This window comes from Castanea sativa, chromosome 4 (genome assembly GCF_040712315.1).
Source record: "Castanea sativa cultivar Marrone di Chiusa Pesio chromosome 4, ASM4071231v1".
In the NCBI taxonomy this organism is placed as follows: Eukaryota; Viridiplantae; Streptophyta; class Magnoliopsida; order Fagales; family Fagaceae; genus Castanea; species Castanea sativa.
Window position 1 is genome coordinate 47,534,401 of NC_134016.1, and position 25,762 is coordinate 47,560,162.

The following is a 25,762-nucleotide window of genomic DNA, read 5'->3' on the forward strand; positions in this document are numbered from 1 at the left end:
GTGATCAGCCATCAAGCACTTTGTAGAATATGCCAAATGTCAGACTAACAACTAGAGGCAGACCTTCTGGAATTGCCACTACCAATTGTGACTGCTTCAATCCATCTTCATTTAGTTTAGTCCATCTTTATTGCTCACATTGGGTGATGAATTGAAACTTGTCAAAGTTGAGCTGAATATGTATAGCGACAAACCCCAAGCACTTGTTTTATGGAGGCGGCTATATGGGCTGGCAATTTGAAATTTGAGTTTAGAAGAAGTCAGTAACCCTTGGCCTGCTCTGATTACATTAGACAAGAGTATGGCATTGCACAAGAATCTTTATGATCCAGCTAGCTGGTGGTCCTCTCAAATTCCCTATTTTCATCAACAGTAAGGGTGGATTCTAAGGTTGATGTTATTTAAAAATGTGTTTCAAATGTCCAGGCACTCTACAATGTTTAGGTGTTTCAGGTCTTGTGATAAGAATTTACTCAGAAACCATACATTTTTACAATTATTATCATTCTCCTGTTGTTTTCTCTAAAAAGGTTAGTTTCTATTGTTTTTTTTTTTGGTTATCATATCTATTTTGACTTGCATTGACTGATGACTACCTATGCTTTTGTTCTTTTTCAGTCTAGTATCTTTGTCATCTCTTTGCGTTATTTTACTTTTTCTATTTAATTAGTAATTGTTCTGTACTATACTAATCCCCTGATGCCATATTCAAAGTCTAATATGGGAATGGTATCTTATTAAACATTCTCAGCTAGTCAGCTTGAATAAGTCTAATTAATAATTTTTTTTTGAAAATTAAATAAGTCTATTTAATAATGGTAAGACTATCTCTTGGCAAGGGCCTCTTGTTTGGTAGATGCTATGGAATGACTTGGGGGTTTGTTGCATAAAGTAGCACCTATACCTGGTTTCAGTATGACTCAAAGGACATTATCATCTAATTTTATGTTTTGTACTGTTTTAACTTTTAACTTTTTTAAGGGCTAGTGTTCAGATCAATTGCTTGGGAATTCCCTAAATGTGTCCAGTAGAGTAGCTTAAGGGAATGTATGTTTTCTTTGATAGTGTCATCTAATTGGTGAGCTTCCTAATGGCTACCTACACTGGGGTCTTCCATTAATCAATGGAGGCATATGTTACATGCTATTGCGCCCTTTTCATCTGTAGCCTTTTACCTTTTCACGCTTGTATTCCAATTGCCACTTCATAGTTTCTTCTTTCTCAAAGCTGGTACCTGTAAGCCATACTGCTCTTCCAAAATTCTATAGGATAAGGCAATTGCAGTCTGTATCTTTTTATGTTTGTGACTGTACTTCTAAATTTTTGTTGTGTTTAAGCTCTTTTTGCATCCCAGAATATTAAATTACTCAAGTGATATTAGACTAATGAGTTCACCATGAAACCTTTCTCTTAGTTTCCTATCAGTTTGTATGGCTTCCTATATATGTTAGCAAAAACGTTATGGCTGAGCAAGTAGGGTGATAACCTTTCAGAGTCACTCATGATTCATGATGCAACCATTATCCCTGAAAGAGAAGAATCAGCATTAGAAAAATGTTAGCATTGCCATTTGACTCAGTTCATCTTAGCTTGATCTCATGATCAGTTCCTTAAATGTTGTTCTTCCCTTTCCCACTACCATTTTATATATGCATCTCATTTCTTATATAATCTGTTCTGGTCCTTTCCATCCTAAATCTTGGGATGCATACATCATGTAGAGCAATACATGTGCTTGCAATATCTGTTCTAGTTCTTCTTTTTATTCTGTATAGCTTAGCATAGTTGCTGAACACAAAAAAAAAAAAAAAAAAAAAAAACTGTAAATGTGGCTCATATGCTGGTATCTTGTGTTGGCCCTTTAATGGGGTGTTTTTGATTCCTCAAATTTCTTTATTTGTTGATTTTGCAAATAGTAAAGCTCCAATTATGCAATAATAAAGATATTACAGAAAAATGGGAAAGAAAAATGCCACACCATGCCTGAGAGGAAGCATTGGATTACCAATTAACTGAAAACAATGCTAATCCCATCAAAGGACGCAGATTATTTAAAAACCTTTACAAGCTGGTTGTACCATGCCCATCTTTCATAAGATCTGACCGCCCTCAACTTTGGAAACCTCCAAATTCATGTTCTTAGAATTTTTGTAGAGTATAGACTTCACAAAACATTTTAAATTTTTGTACCTTATAACATTTCATTCTTTGTTTTCCCTTACAAAGTTATTGCTTTAAACTGAGGTGAGAGAAATCTCAAACCCTGGGAGTCCCCTTGTCTCTCTATGGTTAGTCCTGTTGTTAAAGCTTGTTAAGCCACTTTCTTGGCCCTGCTAGGTTGGCAATTTTACATCATGCTCCACTTCTAGAGCCCAAAATCTTATTGTTGGGCTACAATACCAACCATGTCAATGAATTCCTAATTTTTTTCACACATTGAGGTCGAAAGTTCAATGAAGTTACATTGTCTTTAACTAGTCTTTGTAATTTAGTTTAGTGGCAAGGACATGCAGGGGAAAAAAGGACGATATAGAACTTGCTACCGTTTGGATTTGGAAAAGTTATTATAAGAGTTCAAATTTTGTTTCAATATCTTGTGTATTAGAGCAACAAATGGTTTTGTACAAGGTAGTACTAGATGAAACGAGAGAACATTTGTCATATTGAGAGTAACATTTGTCATGAACACATCATATTTGTACAAAACCATTTGAGAGAACACTTGTACAAAACCTATTTTTGCAAGACAAATGTTCTCTCATTTCACCTATTTTTGTGTATTAGAGTAAGAAGATTTAGAGTATTAGAGCAACAAATATTCTCTCATTTCATCTATTAAAAATTGCATGCTGTGGTTTTTTCAGTTTAATTTTCTGTTCATTTCTTTTTACATAATGTCTATAATTTCAACCAACATCAATGGATAGAGGTTAGCTTAAAATAAATATTGTTGCTTTAAGTTAGTGGAATATTTTTATAAAAGGTTGACGATACATTCTTAAATTACTCTCTTCTTGGTTAGCTGCCTTATTGAGGCCAATTATATGCATATTGCTTGCCTCTCTAATGAATAAACTTTTTTTTTCTTGTTTTTGTTTATAATATAACTTGGAATTTTTTTTAGGGGGACAATAACTTCTTTATTTGAGAAAAATATATGCATATTTTAAATAAGGTATGTCAAAAAATATATTTTATAAGGAAAGTAAAAATTCTCTAATAAAGACCAATCATTTTTCTGTTGTATTATTCATTTTATGTTAATACTATCCAAACCTGTGACTTTTGAATGGAATTAAGTGTTTGTGATATTTGCAAAAACTAAGGGGACTGTTGTATTAAATTAGAAGAATTGGGATGTACAACACAAAGGATTATCTATATACATATAAGAAATATAAAAAACTTCAAACCCATGGGAGGCAACAGCCACCTTGGCCTCTCTTTGCTTAACTTGTATTGCCCCTGTTGCCTCAGATAAGGTGTTCAAGATGGGACACATGTAATTTCAATTTTTTTTTTTTAATTCTACTTAGGAAGAAATAAATCTTCATCTTCCTTTTGGGGTACTGTTGTTCTCTTGCCAGATACTATTCTATCTAGATGTAATATAACCTGAGCATTGTTACAAAACCTTGGGACCTGAGAACTCTGATAATTTCTTCTTGTTACAGTCTGGTTCATTGACAATCAATCATCTTTCTATACCAATTATGCAACTGATGAAAAGATGGCAGACAATTTCCTATGAAATAAAATAATGTGTTTCTTGTAACTTTTTCATGTAACTGTTTAGTGTGTGTTTTCCCTAAATTTTGGTTATTGTTGGTTTTGTAATTTGGTTTTGATCATATGGGAGTAATCAAGTGGTCACTTTGCTCCAAGTTTGGTTTACATTTTCTTCATTGTGATTTTAGTTAGTATGATTTAAGGCTCTCCATATTGCTGATTTGTTACATATGACAACATATAAGTAAGATCAAATGTAGACTAATATTATGGTTAGTCAAGTTGGAGCAAGTTCTCTGATTTTCTAAAGTTTGAGTTTTGTAATGAACTTCTCAAACTAATGATATTTATTACTTCTTGTCTCGTTGAATCTATGAATTTTATACTTGATCATGTTTATCTTTTATTTCTTCAACTGTATGCCTAAGAAAGTTCAAGGAAGAATGACTTTAGCTTTGAACTTTAGTATCACTTCATACTTGGTAAAACAAATAATTACTTCGGAGTAGGTAATTAATTTGTCATAGAGTTGGTCTTATTTAATGAATTGAGCAGGGGATAAATTTTCTTTCTACCATCATGTCATGTTAAAGGCTAGCTCAAATCAGTTTCTTGAATTTGTATCCCTTAATCTCTGGAGCTCCCGTGTAGTAGTATCAAATAGCCTTCTCACTCTTCCTCTTCACCAAAACTCCACTTCTGTTTTTCTCTAAATTCTTTGAATTAAAGTCTTCAACATGAATTATAGATTTCATTGATATTCATATCAAAAACAACAAGGGCTCCCAGAAATCGTCACAAGCGATTGAGAACCTATATTTTAAATATTACTTGGCTTCCCTCATTGCTTATTTAATGGCAAAATCTTGTTACCTTGGTCTCATTTAATGTAAGGGTGCCTGTTTTGTCAGTGCAGATTGTTATGTCCGACCCAGATTGTGACTAGCCAACACATAATCAACATGCACTTCACATAATAAGCCAAAGTACAGTAACAACCAATGACAATACAACAAGTGCATTAAAATATGTTGGTGCTGCCCATCCCTCAATACATCCACCTTGATGTCTCTACTCATTGGGAGAGCTTCTCAAATTGCTTGGATTGCTTGAAGTTACAAACAGCAGAAACAACAACAACTAGAATGGCAGCAACGATAATACTCCCACTATGATATTACCCATCTTTCTAGCCATGATGTTTGATACCTAAGGTAGAGAGAGTATAGCATAGGTTGAAAGTAAAATAATAGTGGTGTCCTTGAATGCTTCAAAGACATAATTGAAGAGCTTTTTGCAGATGCCTTTTGGTAATTACTGGCAACATAAACATTCTTTCTATGAATAAAATCAGTCATATTATCACTAATATCTCCCTTTATGTCTATTTCAAGAATCACTGCCAGTGCTTTTACTCTACCAGAGTGACTCAAAGCCTGAGAGTTCTCATTCCTCACAATGTCACAAAACCTTTTCAGATCAACAATGAGGGGAAATAGGTTTATCACGCAAGGGCTTCTTTGCGTCTCATAAACAAGGGATGGATGCTGAAGTCGTGGGTCTAATCTGAAGTGTAAACAATTAGTATTTACCAATCAAAATAGCAATGCGATTGCTGAATTGTGTTTATGAAGCAAGGGCTATGGAAACTAAGATAAGGATCTTTGTTTTATGATGGTTCTTATGATGTTTAGCCCTGGGGTGACACTGTTCTGGACAAGTTAACAAGATTTTTAGTGTGGGCCTCTCTTTATGTGTTCTTTCATTTTTTGGCCATATGTAGATTTTTATTTGATATCCTACTTTGGAAAAAATTAAACTGCAGATTGTGTTACTGTGCCTTTGGTTATTTTCAGGTCATCTGGATACTTTTGTACTATATTAATGGTATTCTAACCTAATCCTTGATTCTGTTTGAAAATAGGCTATAAAGGAATGTTATTAACCATTTATTTGTAAAATTTGAAGAAAAAGAGAAAGTGCCCCCGTATGGCTTGAGTCAATGAACTCTTAGTCTTACCTTTTTTTAAATATCAAATTAATTGAGTACTATTGAAACTTGATACTAAATAAAAATGGCTTCTAAACTTGATCTTCATGGATTGCAGCATTCCTTATACAGCTTGTTGCATTGTTGGTCTATTGATACCTACAGTGTTAGAGGTTGCTCAATATGTAGATTCACCTGTTTTGCTATCTTGTGGGTTTATCCGGAAGAATCATAATCATCAAATTGTGCTCCAAATTGGTTGTTGAGGTGTCTTATACTTCCATGAATGCTATTATATGTTTGACTATGTGGTTGGGGGAAGATTTAATAGTTTTTTTAGGCATGTATTAGAATAAATACTTGGTTATGTGTGCAGGTTTGTTACTCCAAATGTGGCTCAGATTAATGCACCATGGTTTGGATTAATATTCAAGGAAGGCTAAAGCAAGTTGTTTGACTCGTCTTGTTCCACACTTCTATGATAATTGGGTTGTGCTTCTTCTTAGTCCTTGGGAAATCAAGACCATTGGTCACAAATTTTTACTAGGCAAGCAGATTTTCCTCTGGATTATGCAAAATGATAATCAAATGTAGTTTGCTATAGTTTCCTTTGTAGCCTTGCTATACATATGTGGAATATGAAATATTGCACATGACTTAATTACATTTTCTTTTCTTTCATTACCATAACATCAAAATTTTTGAATTTGCCTTTGCTGTGATCCTTTATGATGATTGGCTTATGATATCTCTACAAAGATTCCTAGTAGTCTATTTGGAGCAGATGTAGTTTAAAATTACTTCATTTTCATCTACTCTCATTTTTTTGGCTCTTCTAGCATTGAACAGAATTCTTAGCCCACTTTGGGGCCATTTGATTTTATTACACAGGTGATAATGACCCAGTGGAAATTATTCCATTTTAAGTGATTATTTTCCAATAAAATCTGTCTCTATAGAATATGCAAGTTCTAGATTTTGAGCACTCCTCTTCTTTAACAAAATTCATTATTTACTTCTTAAAAAATGTGTTTGATTGTTCACTTTCTTTGGCTACTCCCCTGGTAAAACAATTGAGATGAACAAAGAGTATTGTCTTAGACAGGAGTGACTCCTCATTAATTTGAGAAAATGATTGATGTAGTAGACTTTCGAAGTTTTATTGATTTGAGTCTTTTTAAGTTCCTGAAATTGGGTTGATTTTGCATGGCTTAGTTTAACAAAAGCATGTGGAAGATAGATAGCTATTGAGTTCACCTGTGTGGTGCAACTTTGAGCTTTGTTTGGTTAACTTGTCAGGAGAGCTAGGTCCTTGTTAGCAAGAATCTGATGGAGGATTGCTAGGCTCGACTCTCGCCACATGGGGGGTCGCGGACTTTGGACTCTAGCTTTCTTGGGTCAAGACCACAGGGTTAGCCTCACAATTTCCTTCTTCAAAAGGCCATTAATTCATTTTTATTATTAGAGATTCTTCTTCAACGTGCAAGGAAGTAATAACTTTTATCATTTCTTTTCATATTCTTAGAATTTCTGTATAGTATAGACTTCTAAATATTTGTACCTTGTAACATTTCATTCTTTGTTTTCCCTTACAAAGTTATTGGTTTAAAATGAGGCGAGAGAAATCTCAAATCCTTGGAGTCACCTTGTCTCTCCATGGTTAGTCCTGTTGTTAAAGCTTGTTGAGCTACTTTCCCGGCCCAAAAAGGTTGGCAATTTTACATCGTGCTCGCTTCTAGAGCCCAAAATCTTATTGTTGGGCCATTCAATGAAGTTACATTGTCTTTAACTAGTCTTTGCAATTTAGTTTAGTAGCAAGAACATGGAGGTGAGAAAAGGACAATATAGAACTTGCTACTATTTGGGTTTGGAAAAATTATTATGAGAGTTCAAATTTTGTTTCAATATCTTATGTTCTAGGCTTTGAAATGGAGCATAAATTTCACAAAACCTTTGCATGAGGATTAATGCTCCTCTGTCCTCCAAAAATTGGTTTTGTACAAGGCAGTACTAGTGTTGTATGTTGTGTAGTTATATATTTTCTTCTGTTGAGAGTTGTTAGGTGCTTGAGAATTCCCATACATAAAAAAATGGGGATATTAAAATTTATAACACTAACACTTGCAAAGATGCTATTCTCATTGTTGTCTACCTTGCCTAATTGCTATGAAATGCATCACTTTACAAATAACTCTTTTTCTACATGAAGATCCCTGGCTCTTGGCAGGATCTTACTCTTTCTTTCCATCAGCACTATCAGAAGCTTTCTTTTCACTATTTACTATCATACATCATGTCCCATCTAGGTGACTGGAGCATTAGATGGAAGCAAACTTTGTCTATATTGAATCATTAGTGGAGCCTCTCACATGTACTGGGCTCACATGTTTGTAGATCCATTTTCTGAGTATAAACATTTTGTATGAGATAATTTCCTCTGTAATGAATGGATTAAGGACAATTTTTGTGTATTTAAAATCAATTAATAATATTTTATCAAATTAATCAAGTAGATGAGGTGGAAGCAGTAGCTACTGCCTGAGCCTTGGAGTTTTCCGTGGAAGTTGGTATTATCCAAGGTATTTTGCAAGGTGATTCTTAGGCGGTCATGAAATCTCTTGCAGATGAGGCGCAACCATTGGCTTTGTACCGTTATTAATGCTTATTTGGATTGAGGGGGAGGGAGCGGGAGAATACATATATATCGGCCAATAAGTCACATGGTTGAATTTAATTGTCATTGGAAAAGATAACATTGTTTGTACTACATTGAAATCTTCAATGCAACATGTAATTGATTTCTTTTTCTTTTTTTTGGTGAGATAAAGATAGAAACAACATGTAGTTGAACTTAAGGTACAACACCTAAGTAATTATATTTGTACCTAAATTTTGCCCATTATAAAACAATGATATTCCCCATTAAAGGAAAAAAATCATTTAGTAATCCGGAAAGCTGATTGTACCATACCCATTTTTCATAAGATTTGACTAGCTCCTCAACTTTGGAGAACTCCAAATTGATATTCTTAGAATTTCTGGACAGTACAGACCACAATTTTTTTAAAAAAAACTTTTGTCCCTTATAACCTTCCCCCCCCCCCCCCCCCCACAAAGTATTTTATTGGTTTTAAAATAAGTTGAGAGAAATCTCACATTTCCATGCTCGGTCCTGTTATTGAAGCTTGTTGGGCCACTTCCCAGGGCATGATATGATTGCAATTTTACACCATGCCTTGCTTCTGGAGCCTAAAGTCTTATAGTTGGGCTACAATACCTAGCATGCCAATGAACTCCTAATGTTTCTTCTCACACTGAGGTAAATAATTTGATTAAACTAATCTTTGTAGCTTAGTTTAGTAGCAAGGACAAGAAGGGGGGAAATGGACAATATACAATCTGCTACTACTTGGGTTTAGAAAAGTTGTCATAAGAGTTCAAGTTTTGTTTCAATAACTTTTGTACTAGGCTTTGAGATGGAGCATACATTTCAAAATACCTGTAAATGAGGAATGATGTTCCTCTGTCCTCCAAAATGCCTTGTACAAGGCAGTACTAATGCTGTATTTTGTGTATCTACATGTTTTCTTCTGTTAAGAGTAACTATTAGATCCTCAAGAACTTTATTGATCAAAGCATGGGGACACTAAAATGAATCACACACTAATAACACTTGAAAATATGCTATTTTTGTTGTTGTCTACTAGGCCAAATTGCTATTCAATTGGATAACTTGACAAATAACCACCTGTAGAGAATTCTTCATTACGTTTCTTGCACTAGCAGAACCCTACTCTTTCTATCAGCACTGGCAGAAAGGATTCTTTTCACTGCTTACTATAATAACATGCACTGGGACCATGTTTGGAAATTATTTCATCCTTACAGTTATTTGTTTTCTTACTATCTTGTAGATTTTATCTCATGTATCAGGTTGAGAATTGAGTGAGATTGGTGACACTTTTTGGTTTTTAGTGAGCTCAATTTTTCTTCTGGATCAAAAATGGTAGATTCTATGTTGATGTGCCAAAATTGTGATCAATTTAGTAGTTATATTTATAAGAAAAGAGAACATTTGTATGTTAACACTCTGAGATTCTGTCCATGTGATAATTTTTTTTTTGGATAGGGACCATGTGATAAAAATGCACTATTACAAACTTTAAGCTAGTAATATTGAGAGGAGTGGAAGTATGCTTTTCTTTTCTTTTTTTCTTTTTTGGTTAAAAAAGTATGCTTTTCTTTTCTTTTTTTCTTTTTTGGTTAAAAAAGTATGCTTTTCTTTTCTTTTTTCTTTTTGGTTAAAAAGTATGCTTTTCACCATTGCTGTGAGTGGCATATATCCTTTCTATTTGTTTTTTAGAAATGACGTGACATTATATACATTTTTATTTGTGAAACACTAAGTAATAGGTCCTATGCAGAATGCTTTTAATGACAATCAATCTCAATGTTAAAACTTTTCTTTTTTATCTGTATTTGATAACGACACACCATGATATCAAAGATTAATTGCTGAAATCATAATATTGCTGGCCCCATCTTTGTACTAAAGAAAGAGGCAGTAGGGCACTTGGATGTGAGAGTCTATTTTGTTACGACTCTATGACCACTTTACAACCCAATCCAGTTCTTTCTTCAAACTTATCTCATTCCTTATTTATTTCATCTTAAATGCTCTTTCCCTCTGCACACCTAATCTTGGTCTGCAAGTCTAAATGCCCTAAAATCATGGATACATATCAGGGAGAGTGGGGTCATTGTGATAATAGATATTGTTTAAGTCTCTTGTCCTTTCATTGTTGTTATTTGGACCTCTCATGGCTTGACCTACCCAATTATTTCCTTCACATATTGGGAGCTTTAATTTCCTTTCTCACTCTTTGAATCTCAACCAACAATTTATCTTTTTTCAAAGCTGGAGCTTGGTCCTTGGAATCAATCTGTTGAGCAGCCAATCATGTACAAATAATACGAGTGCTATGTACTCAGTAATTGTATGTCACAAAACAAACTTTATTATGTAATGATGACTTTATTATTTTTATGGTTCAGTTAAATGCTATGCTGACTATTAACTTTTCTTTTATGTAATAAGACCAGCTTTCATTGTCTTCCACCTATGCAACAAAGGTTTCCATCAACTTGGATAATCAGCAGGATTACATCCACTGGGATTCTGAAGAAGTGATAAAAAATAAGAGGACAATACGCAAAATTATAAAATTTCTTGAGCAATCAAAATCCCAGGTAAGTTAAAAATCCAAATAAGTATTTGATTAATGACAAAGTTTCATGTAATATACTAATAAAAAAATTACTTAGGAAGCGATTTTCTATTGTATGGCTGTCGTGAAAAAGGTAAATGCTAAAAATGGATGACATTATATTTCATGCACTGATTGTCATAAAAAGGCTAAAACAATTGGATCTACATTTTGGTGTGAAAGTTGCAAGAAAGAATTTTCTTTTCCAACAATAAGGTTAGTTCTAGTTTATGAAAAAGATTAAAATATATTACATATAAAATATATATTGAAGAAACTTACACATTTGCCAAAAACTTCAGGTACAAACTAGAATTACATGTCAAGGATGAAAGTGATAGCACAATATTTGTGGTATTTGACAAGGAAGCAGAGAAAATTGTTCGTATTCCTGCTACACAAGTCTGTACTATAGAAATAAAGGTATAATATTTATAGCTTCATGAAGTTAATGAACTTATCATGATTTTTAAGATTTCCATACATCTTTTGAATATTTGGTATTACGAATGAATCTTTTGATTATTTTTATGTTGGACTTGACTTTTAGGCCAATGATGTTTTGTTTCTAGTTTTTATATTAGATTTTATATTGGCTTTTCATAATATGGATATGAAGTTAGTTTGCCTTCCTTTCTGGTTTGGTTACATATATAATTATTTTTTCTTGAGGTCTTTTTTTGGCGATGATATGGATCCTAGTTCAGTAATATTTGCTTAGATCCATAATTAGTTTGGATTCAGATCCTAGTTTTTTTTAATGCTCAAACCTTTGAATACCGGAAAATCTTATGTACAGTGGTTTGATCAGTACCGTTCTTTCTTTTACCTCAGGTAGTATTAATGGTTAGTTGTCTGTCTGTTACCTCAGGAAAATGCCTCTATTGTAAGAAAAGTTATTGGGCTCTGGTGTTTGCAGTTTGCACAATTACTGGGTAACATGTTATTATTGATCAGTCATGATTTATAAGTTGCTTTTTAATTTTTTGGATAGAATTCAAATTAGGGTCTTAGATCCGTTGTTAGAATTTTTCTCATTGGGTGAGCATAGGGATACTGTTAAGAGTTTTGATATGAAGTTGGAAGATTCACTAGCATCAGTGTTACGTTAAGGCTCACGGGTTTGGAAGATTCAGATGTTTGTGTAAAATGCTGCCTGTGAGGAGAATACCAGGAGACCAATGCTTGTGTGGCTGAAAAAGACTTGGAGCAGTTAACTGTATGCTCCTTTTGAACCTTAACGTGAGGAAAAGGGATGCTTATAATGCTGAACTAGTTAGGATTAAGCTGAAAAGGGTGAAGAAGAGTTTGGACGAATGTTCCATGATGATTAATCATGTGTCAAGGGAAAAAATCAACCAAGAAAGCTTTACAACTAGCTTCAGCCTATTTAAAACATAAATCAATCTAGCTGGAACAAAATATTGAGCTTGGTGTGACGTTTTGTTTGGGATAAGATCCCTCTTCCATTGATTCCTCTAATAATTCTTCAATTTTGATTTAGATGCAAGACAATGATAGGGAATTGGAGGGGTTTCTCAATAATCTGAGTAGATGTTTGAAAGCAATCACTGGATGTGTTGCTTTAGGTGCTGCACTTTAAGGCTCTAATTTGTACACTTAGAAAATATGCAATGAGCGTGAGGGACAGCAGCCAACACTTACGTTGCTTATAATACAATGAAATCAATATGAGAAGGGAAAAACTTGCTTATAATTTCTTAAGTTAACAATAATTATACAACAAAATCAAATTGCGCCTTTGATTCCAATTCCAAGGCTTCAATTCACTTCAATTCCAAGAATATTATGTATACCTAAACACCACCTAAATAATGATAGCATGTAATACAAGATTCAAAAGTCAGCTTCATCTTCCCCTCTTCTTGCCTTTTCCCAATTGTCCAGATTTTATACCATGTTCTTGTTCTTGAAGGAAAGCTAATGCCTTCTCATACTTCTCTGCTCTTTCTTTTTCCCATAGTGCTCTTTCTTTTTCCTTAACCTCAAGTAAGAAAAATGCGTCTTTCCGCAACTCACGAGTTGCCCCCTCAGCTTCATGTCTTACTTGTTTCTGCAACTTTCTCTTGACAGCCCGTTCACGATCTGGATCATAATCTCTACCCTTAACAAAGCTGCAAGACAACATGACAAATTCTCAGTTCCAACCAGTAATTGTAAGTAACATTATCTATTGCAACAAAGTTTTAACATGTGGTTAAGAGCAAGGGCAAGAAAATTACTTCTCCTCAAATTTCTGATTCAGCATTTTGATAGGCATTGGCTTTTGCTTCTGCATTAGAAATTGCTGCCCCTTTGAAATTGCTGTCCATTTGAAAAAAAAAATCTCCTTGTTTTGCTTTCCCAACCAGCATCAGCATGAAAAAATAGCCCCTGATCAATACGAATGTCACAATCAATACCAAGACAATCAAATGATGTCATGCAGCTACGTATGTAATAAAAATAGACTTCAAAGTTGACTGCAAATACAGATATATAAGATAGTATAATTCAGCCCCTATTCTCTCAGTGATCCATCAAACATAATGGGATCCCAAATCAATACATAGAAAAAACAGTATCAAAGTACTACAAAACCCACACACATAGAGAGTTCTAGCAACAAATCCATCACCTAAAAAATTTAACAAAAACCCCAAACATTCTGTGCATCCAGCAACAAAATCCCAAACAAACAAAAAAAATTGAACAAAAACCTCAACAAACCCAAACAACAAAAGCCCTAGCAAACCCAATAAAAAACCCAAAATTCCAATCCAGCAATGGCAAGAAAAATCCAAAAAGAGAGAGAGAAAGAGAGCCATAAAGAAGAGAAATAGCCTAACTGTTGGCTTGTCCGTACCCGTCGCCGCCGCTATTGCCGCCTTGGAGCTGACCTAGAGCCTTTGATGAACTTATTCACGTCTGCGTTCACAATGCAAGAGCTGGTTGCAGACCCGATGTGGTGGTCTGGGTTCATAAGGGTTAGGAAGGCAAGGGTTGGGTTCGTGGGTTAGGGAGCTAAGGGCTGGGATCGTGGGTTTAGTTTTAGAAAATTGAGATTAATGATTTGTAGAAATTTCATATATACATTACAAGAAAATCATTATTAATGATTTGAATTGCATATTTTTGTGTTTGAATATACTGTTTGGGGTTTAGGTTGCAATGTGATTTTGATTTGCAATTTTTTTGCCTATTGGGTCTTGCGGTTACTGTTTCGTTTTGATACCACAATTTAGATAGATCTCATTACCCGCACCCTTGTCGTTCAGACCTTGTCCAACTTTCTGAGACAGACCAATAAACACATACATTGGTTGGATTGTAAAATTTTTTGTTTCTTTGAGTGAACTAGTGAAGTATTTGCTGGTTTTGAGTGAATCTATTATTGCTTTAATAGCTTCTTTTTATTTAAAGCATTTCTGTACTTGTGAGATTATAACTAGAATTAGCAAGTTGATATTCCACACACGTAGAATATCAAAAGGAGTTGTCATGTTAGGATGATCTTAATCAAAACAAATTTCAGGAATCCTTATTTTATTTTTGGCCAAATAAAAAATGCAGTAATTCTTGAAGAGCCCAGCAGGCAGGTATACAAGCTGTAATTTAGTCTAAACTTCTTGTGGCTTTTGTATTCATGTTAATGTGATGCTGACATAAGTTGATGGAATGTATTATTCTATATTATGTCAATTAAACATTATTTTTCACTTTTCTTTTCGTCATTTCTGTTTGGATTGTGTTTTATGCTATCAATCTTCCTAGAGACTAGTCTATACTCTCTAATGCTATTACAAACCCCCCCCCCCCCTTTTTTTTTTTTTGATAATTGCTATTGCAACCCATTTGACGTCATAAGGCCTCTTTGGTTATATAATTTTGTGAAGTGCAGCTTATCTTTGTTTTGAGATTTTGATAGCACTCTATGGATGATTCATACCTGACCAATTATGTGCACTAACTGGTTGGCTTCTATTATGATTTATGATTCAAACAAGTGGTTGTATGCAGCAACAGGGGTACTCGATTCTAGCTAAGAATGATGATGAGGATAAATAACATCAATTTTGTGGATGGCGCTTGCAGCAAAAGATGTAGGTGACTAGCAACGTGGATAAGCATAAAAAGTTATTGTTGGAGTGGTTCCTTTATCCAAGGGAGGTGTTGGATTAATATAAGAGTTCAGCCAATAAATTCCTAGTTTTCAGGAAGAGTTACCAGATTAAGTTATTAAGATTATTATATGTCCAGTTATTTTATTTTATTTTGTTTTTTGTCATTGTAATTATGTTGATAATTAGCTTGTAACATTGTTTTTTAACAATGAGATTTGAATTCTTGTAATTTCAAAATACATATGTAATGTAAATTTGTGTTTTTATTGCCCACTATTATTGAATTCATTGGATGTGGTTGTCAATTTAATTAACACAGTAATTCCCTTGTTCATGACTATGAAACAAGACCATTAACCATAATAAAAAGCTGAGATAGGTTAATTTTAAGCTTCATTGCTACAATGCAATTCTCACCTTTGCTTTCTATACCATTATTAAAATAAATGCTTTATATACCATTATTGAAAAGAAAAAAAAATCACTGATTTCAACAAATCTTCTAAATGTATTTGAAGGTTATCATACTAAAATTGAACCATTTCACACCAAGTGTTAATATGCATTTCCACTAAATGCTTTCAAATTCAAAGAAACTAAATTAAGATAAGGCATCTTTCTTTTAGTTCAAAAACCTATACATTACAAGATCATTAAAGCTTTTCTTTGGAATGTAAGCATATAAAATTAGTACATAACTTTCGATGGGCTCCAAGTCAAAATGATTACAAAGAGAATAAATATAATAGAAAGTATCATGACAGTTTATTGTTGACACCGTAACTTTCCATGGGCTCTTAAGTAAAATTTATAAGTCTGTTAGTACAAAGAGTAGTTTCTTTCAAACTAAAGCTGTCTAAAAACAAATTCACTTTGGTAGAAGAAAACCAAAAGGTAAAACAAAGGACTCCTAAAAGAAAGCTAGGCAGCAAGGCTTCAATGTAGAAAGTATAATTGTTTCCACAAATGAAAGCATCATCAGACATATTTTTCAGCTATCCATTGAAATTCCCTACTGAATTTTTGTAGCTTTGAGACCTTTCTCTCCACCTCTGCTCATCTTGCTTCTCTAAAGTCTGAACTTCTTCTGCATGATGATAGAATATCAATACTAAATAATGTATGAATATATGTATATATATCACACGATTAATACAAAATAGCATAATTGAAATTTACAGTTATTAATAAACATCACAAGTGAACTCCAAAATGTGTAAGAACTATCAACAACACGTCCAAGAATGAGTCTTGATGATTAAATTAAGCTTTTCTCACGGCAATAAGCAAGTTTCATGAAAGGTCTATACCAAAATTCTTTAAAAATGACATTGTCTTTACATTGGGGAATTTTATCAAACAATTGGAGTACAGAATGAACCAGAGTTGTAAAATCACTTGGCCATGAATTCCAAAATAGCCAGAACAAAAATAATTCATAACACATCATTCCATCAAATACTAACCATAATCATCAAAGAGATCAACATGAGTATCAAAGGAAATCAAAGAAGAGCAAATACAAAAATTAAAAAATCTCGAACACCTATAGCAGAAAATTTTATGGGAGAAGAAAACCTGGGAATTTCATCTGACCAACAGAAAGGGAAAGTGCACTCACCCATTCATTGCTTGAATCTTGGAGCAAGCAATATCATTCTTGTTGGGAGGAACAACATACCTCTCAGATCTATAACATTTGGATTTCTCAGAAACGTGGAGGAGGCCTGCAGCAATGAGCGGGGCAGTGGTGAAGTTTCCATCGCTGCCGAGTGGGAAGTTGGAGAATGGAGACGATGACCCAAATTCGGCAGGAAAACAATTTCTTTGGCGTGGGGGAAATGACCAACGACCCATGGAAGACATTTTGAATCTTTGATATTACTTCATAAAACAAAGTTTGGAAAGGTTTCAGGTGCGAAAATTTTTGAATCCTGATGTCAAAAGTCAGAATTGATTGGGTTAAAGGGTCTGAGTAGTAGGCTGTGGTGGGGTGACATGGCAATAAACTTATGTCATCAATTTTTTAATGACCTGTCTTCTTCTTATTGGGCCGGAGTACAAGGTCACCAAGCCGATAATTTTCGAGATTACTCAATAATTTATGAGATGGGTTCAATAAGTTACACATTTTTTGTACCGTAAATTTTTAATAGATTCAACGGTTAAAAAAATAACATTAAATGATTGAGGATTTCCACTTTATTTACCTAATTAATATCAAATTATCATCACACACCCTTAGTGCGATAGTCACTCCAAAAGTATAAGTGCTTGTGAGATGTGGGGGGTAAAGCCTGAGGGTCAAGTCTCTAGGATGAAACTTCACACACATATACACTTAAATTAGGTTAGAGTATAAATTTTATCTTGTATAAAAAATATATATATCAGATTTTCTCTATCCTCATTTACTACTTTCCATAGACCTTATTAGGTATTGTTTAACCGTGTCCCTTTCATACTAAAAAAAAATTGCAAGCTTAGTAATGAAAAATAATTTTAGTATAGAACACACTTTTGACACTCTACCACCTTCTTTCATTAATTGACACTCCACAAGATCTGATGCTTTCTTTACATAAACACTCTTCTTGTCCTACTCCCATCTTTATTTTATTTTTTGATCTCAAATCCGCCCTATCTTCAACTATAACAGCTTTAACTGAACCCATAGAGAGAGAGAGAGAGAGAGAGAGAGAGAGAGAGAGAGAGAGAGAGAGAGAGAGAGAGAGAGAGAGAGAGAGAGAGAGATATATATATATATATATATATATATATATATATATATAGTGAATGGATTGATGAATGTGAGTGGGTCAACAACCTTGAAGATGATAGTGCGTAGGAAGCCATTAAGATGTTTCTCTGTTGGAAGAGAAAGAGCAAACCCAAAAGTATGTAGCTATTGTGTCTAGGTGTCTTGAGAGGAACTCGTTGGTGAGGTCTCCATATATCTGAATTCGATGTAGGACTTCTCCATATATAGTAAGTTTGTAATACTTTAGACGACAGTTTGGTAAATATGTGGATTTTAACTTAATCGGGTTGTTTGATGATAATGCCCTTATTGGGTAAAAGATTAAAAAATTTAAAAATCTTGAAAAAGAGGAAGAAAAGGATACATTTAAACAACACCCAATGAGGTCTATGGAAAGTAGTAAATGAGGATAGAGAAAATCTGTTATTAATTAGTTAAATAATGTGGAAAGCAATAATCATTTAATGCTATTTTTTCAACCATTGAATTTATTAGAAATCTATGGTACAAAAAAGAGTTAATTTAGTGTAAAAAACAAAGAGTCCAATATAAGCAAACCATAAAAAACATGATTTTTGAATTATTTTATATTTATGAGCCTTTTTTTATATAGAACTAAAAATAGTTCAAATTTATAAGATATATATATATATGTCCCATCTAATCAAATTTTTAAAATTTTTGTGTCAAATGAGTTAATTTAGTATAGAAAACGAAGAATCCAATATAAATAAATCATAAAAAAAAAATCATATATCTAACACTATATATAAAATTAAAGGAAGAGAGAATTTGAATGATTTTATATTTATGAGCTTTTTTTTTTGTATAACTAAAAACAATTCAAATTTATAAGTCATATATATATATATATATATATATATATATATATATATATTAATAGGAAAAGTTTAGAGAAAATCCAATCAAATTCTACAATTGAAATCCAATTTTGCGTCATAAATTATTTATTTTTAGAGAGGTTTTTATTTCTTAATTTTGGAATCAAATGTGGGACCATATCATAAATTTCCATTTGAGTGAGTTATTGAGTACAAAAACCAAAGAGTCTAGAATTAATGAACATAGAAATATTTTTAAAATGAACAATTTACATTTTCTACCTAATAACATTCTTACAAGACTTTTTAAAGAGTTAAAAAAATATAAGAATGACTATCAATAATATTTAAATTATATATGTAAGATTTATACTATGTATTTTAATGTGTATCTTTTAAGTATATCCATGCATATGCATGGGGTTACAAGCTAGTTTCCATTAATTGTGATATCATTAAACACTATTTTCATATTAGTTTGATAGGGACACAAAATAAATCAAATAATTTTTGACATATCAAAAAAATTTCATTGCCAATTACATGACTTACGGGGATTGAGCATGTCAAGGAAATCCGATTAGCGGTTATCAAAATTTAACGAATTATTTTGCTTAATTTTTTTAATTAAGGAAATAAATTAGCAAATAAAATCATGGTTCATCAAATAAATCAATATTAAATTTGAAAATCATATGCAAAATAATTTCTTCGAACTAAAAATTGAATGATTCATCATCAAAAAACAAACATAGAATGCAAATTTTAAAAGATTGTCATAAAAAGAAAAAAAAAATAATTATTAACCTATTATTATTATAATTAACATGATCACTAAAGTATAATAGTAACTCTCGATTTTGCATAACATAATATTTATTACAAGTGTGTTGTATTATTCTTTCTATTGTATAATAATGAAAAAAAAAAAAAAAACTTTCGGAGTGCATCAATATCTTTTCAAGAAAATCTAGAGTCACAGTATTTTGTGCCATAACTCTAGCAAGTGACCTATAGAAAAGTTCTTTAATCCTCATACCACAAATGCTTTCTTCTACAAGATTCCAATTCTGTAGGGCTGAGTAGAGAAACCAATTATTTTTGGCTTTCTTTAGTTGGTGGGGTTACACGAACGCTTTTCAACCTTGGTAGCAACTAGCAACAAGCAAGGAAGAAAACTATTTAATCATTTCTTCTTTATTTTTTTTCAACATGCAAGGAAGTAATATGTTTTTACCATTTCTTTCTTTTTTTTAATGAATAGTTCCTTTGCTTTTATAATTTCTTTTGAATAAATAATAGTTGAGCAATGCAAATGGCTCACACTTCACCGGTATTTTGAATAGTGTGATTGTTTGGGCTTTGTTTATAGATTTCCAATACATATGATTCAGGGACGGAACTACCTTGGGGCTGAGGGGGGCCACCTCCCCCACTCCCCAAGCCTTTGAAAAATATTAGCATAAAAAATATACTTTTGGCTCTAAAATTAATATACTTGGCCCCCCTCTCTCTCAAAAAATTTACAAACTGACACATGAAGCCAAAATTTTTTTTTTTAAAATTATTAAATCATGCCTTGTTTGGTTGTCCCAAGAATATCAAGAAAAACATTTAGCTAAACGTTTGGACAATTTACAAATCCGGACAACAAGGAAAATATACAAAACAATTCACATATTCAAATAATAAATAAATAAATAAAATTGGACATGGTCTAAGTAAAAAACAATTATAACAAAAAAATTATAAATCCTAGCAAAACAAATCACAAAAACCCAATAATTTTTACCCAATTTCTACCTCTCATATGAGAGCTCTTTGTCCCTCTCAAATAACTCCACCCCATAGTCACAGAGACAACTCCTATGCCGCTAATCACCCCATCCACACACCAATTAGTGTCACCAACAACTTGGATCAGTTGGCGTCTTTAAATTAATCCATGAAAAAAATTATTTTTTTTGAATGGTAGAATTTTATTAATTTTTAATGTTTTATTAACTTTGGGACACACTTGGCATGCATGCATAAATGTAATACACATGTGAAATAATAACAATCTACTATTTTGTGCCTTATCTAAACTACCACCAGAGCATGTGTGTGATTAGTTTATTGGTTATAAACTTTGTGCCTTAACTAAATTAATGTAGTGATGATAAAATTTTTATTCTTTACATAGTTAAAGACTCAAAGTTACCATTCATTATCATGTGATTGTTTAACAGATCTCTTTTTATTTTCTTTTCTTTTTTTACTAATTTTTCAAAATGACAATTTTTTAATGGAAAAGATCTCACATCTTTATGCTACCTCAACCTTAACCAAGTAATTATAAATAAATAAATAAATCCTTAACCAAGACACCAATAATTGTCTCACCCTCTTTTTCACTGAATATTAGTGCATGATATTGATTAACCATTATTTTAGTTGTTTTATTAAAGTAGTACTAGACATGGATTTGAACTTTTAACTAAGTTTTTGTATTTTTTTTTTTTAGAATCTTTTATATATAGCATTATGAAGTTATTAGGTATAGAATTATGTGAAAAGAATAAATAGATGTTTAAAAAAAATTATAATGTGGATAGAATAAAGAATTGGTCTAATCTCAGTCAGACTTTGAAAATATCAAGATGTGCCAATTGATTTACAGAATTCTTGATTATAAATATTTATTGTTGATTTTAAAAAAATTAAAATATACAAAAAAGATTAAAAAATTAATGCTAATAATGCATCGTTGTCAACCTCTAGTATTAATATTCCATTTTTTTAAAATTCTTAAACAAAGAACTTTGGCCCCCCTAAGTTTGAATCCTAGTTCCGTCCCTGCATATGATATGAGTTCTTAGTATGAAGTTTTTGATGAAGAATGATTTTAAGTAGATGATTTACCCTGTGAAATTGTATTGTTATAACCAAATACAAGCATTGACGGATTTTTGCTGCATGAATTTTTTGTTTTTGCTTTATGCCACTGTTGTCAAATTTATTCAAATTAAAAATATAATGAATAGGGAAGATTTGTGCAGTACAAACACTTTTTTGGAGTTGATGTGTGTGATGTGGAGGCATTGGTGTTTAGCAGCGCCAGAATAGCAAGAAGTTACTGTTGCCACTCAGAGTACATGTTATTTTATAATTATACTATGAAAACAACGTATTGAGGGGCTATATACACGAGCACAACTTTAATGTCATATATAGGGGTTGATTTTGTTGATAGAAATGTATAGGAGTTGATTAATATTGCTTTTCCTATATGTTGTGGTAATTAAATTCATGCGTCGTTAACCCGTGCGATGCATGGGATAGTTGAACAAAAGTCATATACATTCACTTTATTGGTACAATCATTTGAAACCAATCAAATTTGATTATTCTAATTCAAAATAATTGTTGAAAATATGTATAAATATATTGATCAAATAAACAACATTCATCTAAAGGCCACAATGATATGGTTCAAGCATGTTCCAATAAAAAACCATTTCAAATAATTAAGGCATATCAATTTCTGGAAAGAAACCTCATCCCCAAGGATAATGAGCTAACCACATCAAGCATTGTATTACTTTCTCTTTTATAAATTATCCACATAAAAAAAAAAAAAAAAACACCTACTTCCTAGAGATCATTACCAATTATCACAACAAAAAATAATATGACTGAAAATAAAGGTGGATAAATACTAGCAAAATTATATAAATCACAATAGTGAGCTATTATACATTTATAGGATTTGAATACCACATGATTTAAAAAGAGGTTGAGCTTAAGAGTAAAATGGTGATCCCAGACCAATTAAATATTTTATTAAGCCACTCTACCACTCTCTATGTCCTTAAATTACAAACAAAGTCCATTAAAAGCACTCAATTCAAATTCACTAATTCCAAAGAATTTCCAAATATTATTTTCGATATTAGAAGCAACATATAACGCCTTATCTACTTTTGACTTCCATCAAGTGTAACAATTTATATTTTAATAATTACTAAACAAATGCAAGAGAATAAAATTTTACAAAATATTTCTGCTTGATAAATCTATTGATATTTATCCCTTTTAAAAAATCTGAACTATGCGAAAAACTAATCAATTTATACAATGCAAACTATTGGGCTCTCTTAATTGTTAGACAATAAGCTCGCATTTAACTTGTGTAAAGATTCTAATCCCAATCAACATGTGTTTGTTTAAATTATAGACAACTTTTGGCCTACGAACATGGCATCACCTATTCTCATCCCAAACAATATGTATGTTCGTAGTCTTGGCATAAATTACAATAAACTTTTAGCCTTTGAACATGGCATCATTTAATGTTTGTTGGTATGAGAGAAGTTTTTTGCTTCAAGAATACAATCAACCAAAAAAAATCCCACAAAAAGCATAAGCCTAGAAATAATCAATTATGTGTAGAAGAGAATGCAATTGCTCATTTTTCTTGCTCTATCGCAACTCTTGCATCCAAGAAATAGATGTTGGACCAAATGATCTAGATTAATGTCATATTCTCATTTTCCTTGTCTCTTTGTTTTTCTCTTGTCAACTATGAACTATTATTTGGCCAACCCTTGCAATTCGAATTACTTCTCTAGTCACCTCTTTCTCTTTTATCATAGTTTAAAATAAAGATTATATAATATTTACAATGAGAAAAAAATAAAGATTATATAATATTCACAAAGGGAAAAAAATTAAAGATTATATAATATTTACAATGAGAAAAAAATAAAGATTATATAATATTCGCAAAGGGAAAAAACTTAAAGATTATATAATATTTACAAAGGGAAAAAAATCTTATAATGAGCCAATGAGCTTCAGGCTTTAGCTCAAATGACACTTCTCCTTCCTGTTAAAGCACGGGGATGTGTAATTTACCAATTAAAAAAAATGCAAATGGAAATTAAATAAAGAACTTGAAAAATATTGATTTTTTTTTTGAAGAGAAAATTTTTCATTTATGTTAAATAGAGTTCAATACAGTTGTGGCAGCTGGGGTTGTGAGAATGGTGGACTGTGACCAATCCAAAAATTCCTATCAACCAAGTGAACTAAAAATATAGGTAAAGAATGTGATGCTATGCTTGCAGCTCCATGAAAAAGAACTTAGCTTTAACTGTCTAAACTTCTTAACTCTCTCTTTATGGAATCAAAATCTTCTGTCTTATTTTTCCTGCTCCACTCTATACTCCACCAATAAAAACTTGCCACGTGTTCACCTAATTAATTAAATACTATCATTATTGACTTATTAATGCTACCGTTATTAATTAATAGTAGTATTTAATTAATTAGGTGACCACGTAACAAGTTTTTATTGATAGAGTATAGAATGGAGCAGGAAAAGTGAGACAGAAGATTTGGACTCCTCTTTATGTCCTCTATAATTGTGTCCCCAATGTGCCATTGAAGCTTATGAATATATTACAAAGTTGATTACAGTTGTCATCCCCTTCAAGTATCACTTGTAAATCATCACATGTCTCTAGCTAACCTTATAGCTTCCATGGCTGCCATTTATTACCTCCATATCGTGGTTGAATCCTTATCGTAACACTTATGCTTACTCAGTGTTGCTACTGTTGCTCCCCTTGCATCTCGGATGATTACTCTAGGGCTTCCTCAAAGAGCACTGCACATTAAAGTTTACCTTTACATTCTACTTTGAATTTATAAGGTTTCCAACTCAAATTGAATTCAATTATTAAATGTATAATACTATTGATATATTAGAAATTAGACATGACATGATTTCATTCTTGTGAAGTGTGAAACTACCTGGAAAATATTTATACCATATAATCATCTGTTTCAATAAAATTTAGATAGAAAAATAAAAATTAAAAGGAAACATTTTAGAAGTTTTTTTTTTTTTTTTCATTTTCTCTGAATCAATAACCTATTGCCTTATATCACAAAACAACAAAGGCAAAATCATAATAAATAAAGTAAGAATAGCTACAAACATTGAGAGAAAATATGAGTTTCAATTTTAATATATAAGTTTCCAGATTGTAGTTTTACTGTTTTAAACAACGCTAATGAGCTAAATCATATAATAACGGGCATAATGCATAACCTAGTCATTGTCAACATTATATTAAAATTAATAAAATATTTAATTAGGATGGATAAGAGGAGGCTTGACTAAGTTCCACCTGAAAGCTCTCTCTAGCTTCAGATTGTACATGCCAATTCAGGAAGAGAAATGAATAGGTTGATAGAAAAACAAAGAATCAAGTCAACCCATCAATTGACTTCAAGGGGGGGAAAATAAAAGGCTGAAGAATTGGAGTTCAATAACATATGATGAGAAAGGATGCTCGCAAAACTATTAAAGAATGATCATTTGAAACACAACCCCTACAAAATGATATTAACTCAACAAAGCAATTAAAATTTTACTTTTGGTAATATCATAATTGATGCATTGTTCAAAAGAGTAGCGTGTATTTTTTTTAATAAGCATAGAGGTGAAAGCTTCCAACTACATACTATATTAAACCTAATTTATTGAAAATAATAAATTTTTATTATGTAAACAACAATGTACAATGGTTCAAACAAATGTGCTAAGAAAGGAGGGCAACCCATTGTCAACCATATTTGAACTTGACCTAATGATGTATACGAAAGAAATAGTTCTAAACTGAGAATTGAAAGAGTGAATTCAACAACCAAACCAAGGTAAGTGAGATTCAGGAGATTGCTATCAAAAGCCTAGACTACTCTTTGATTATCACCTTTACAGTAATGTTCCTTAGCCCAGTCTTGATTGCCAACTGAGCTACTTCCCTCATTACCCACCCAGCTGCCATCATTGCTTCTATTTTAGCTGGAAGAGCTTTGTTCAAGGGAAATAAAACACACCTAGAGTGATCCATGGCCATAGTTCCTATTCTAATTCGTTTTTACCACATTAGCGACACGCTAGAAAGACATATCTAATGGTTCCAATATTATGGTAGGTCCTTAGAGTCTGTAGAGGTCATTTCATTGCTAGCTATAGATCAACACCCTTCCCCGCA

The 25,762-nt window shown here is 32.3% G+C and overlaps 1 protein-coding gene and 1 long non-coding RNA gene across 7 annotated transcripts; one reads left to right on the forward strand and one right to left on the reverse strand.

Moving 5' to 3' along the window:
• The first annotated feature begins 194 nt into the window (after window positions 1-194).
• LOC142633101 (uncharacterized) lies at window positions 195-15,285 on the forward strand. Of its 6 annotated transcripts, XR_012843802.1 has the most exons (6): window positions 195-372; window positions 454-530; window positions 10,638-10,716; window positions 10,823-10,969; window positions 11,289-11,409; window positions 15,007-15,285. It is a non-coding gene; the product is annotated as an uncharacterized LOC142633101 (long non-coding RNA). The 6 variants fall into 6 exon arrangements; XR_012843800.1 differs by lacking the exon at window positions 454-530 and having other exon boundaries at window positions 195-390; window positions 10,818-10,969; XR_012843801.1 differs by lacking the exon at window positions 454-530 and having other exon boundaries at window positions 195-390.
• Window positions 12,679-13,379, reverse strand: LOC142630284 (putative nucleolar complex protein 14). The gene is made up of 2 exons (XM_075804267.1): window positions 13,230-13,379; window positions 12,679-13,121 (listed from the first exon to the last, which is right to left on the reverse strand). Exons 1-2 carry the CDS (start codon window positions 13,283-13,285, stop codon window positions 12,857-12,859), a joined length of 321 nt encoding a protein of 106 aa, XP_075660382.1. The 5' UTR covers window positions 13,286-13,379; the 3' UTR covers window positions 12,679-12,856.
• Window positions 15,286-25,762: the final 10,477 nt, after the last annotated feature.

Bases quoted from the DNA above. Each gene is read 5' to 3' on its own strand.
- LOC142630284 (XM_075804267.1), bottom strand. From the start codon at position 13,285: ATGCAGAAGCAAAAGCCAATGCCTATCAAAATGCTGAATCAGAAATTT. The intron at 13,122-13,229 runs GTAATTTTCTTG...GTTGTCTTGCAG, and splicing joins AATCAGAAATTTGAGGAGAA to CTTTGTTAAGGGTAGAGATT.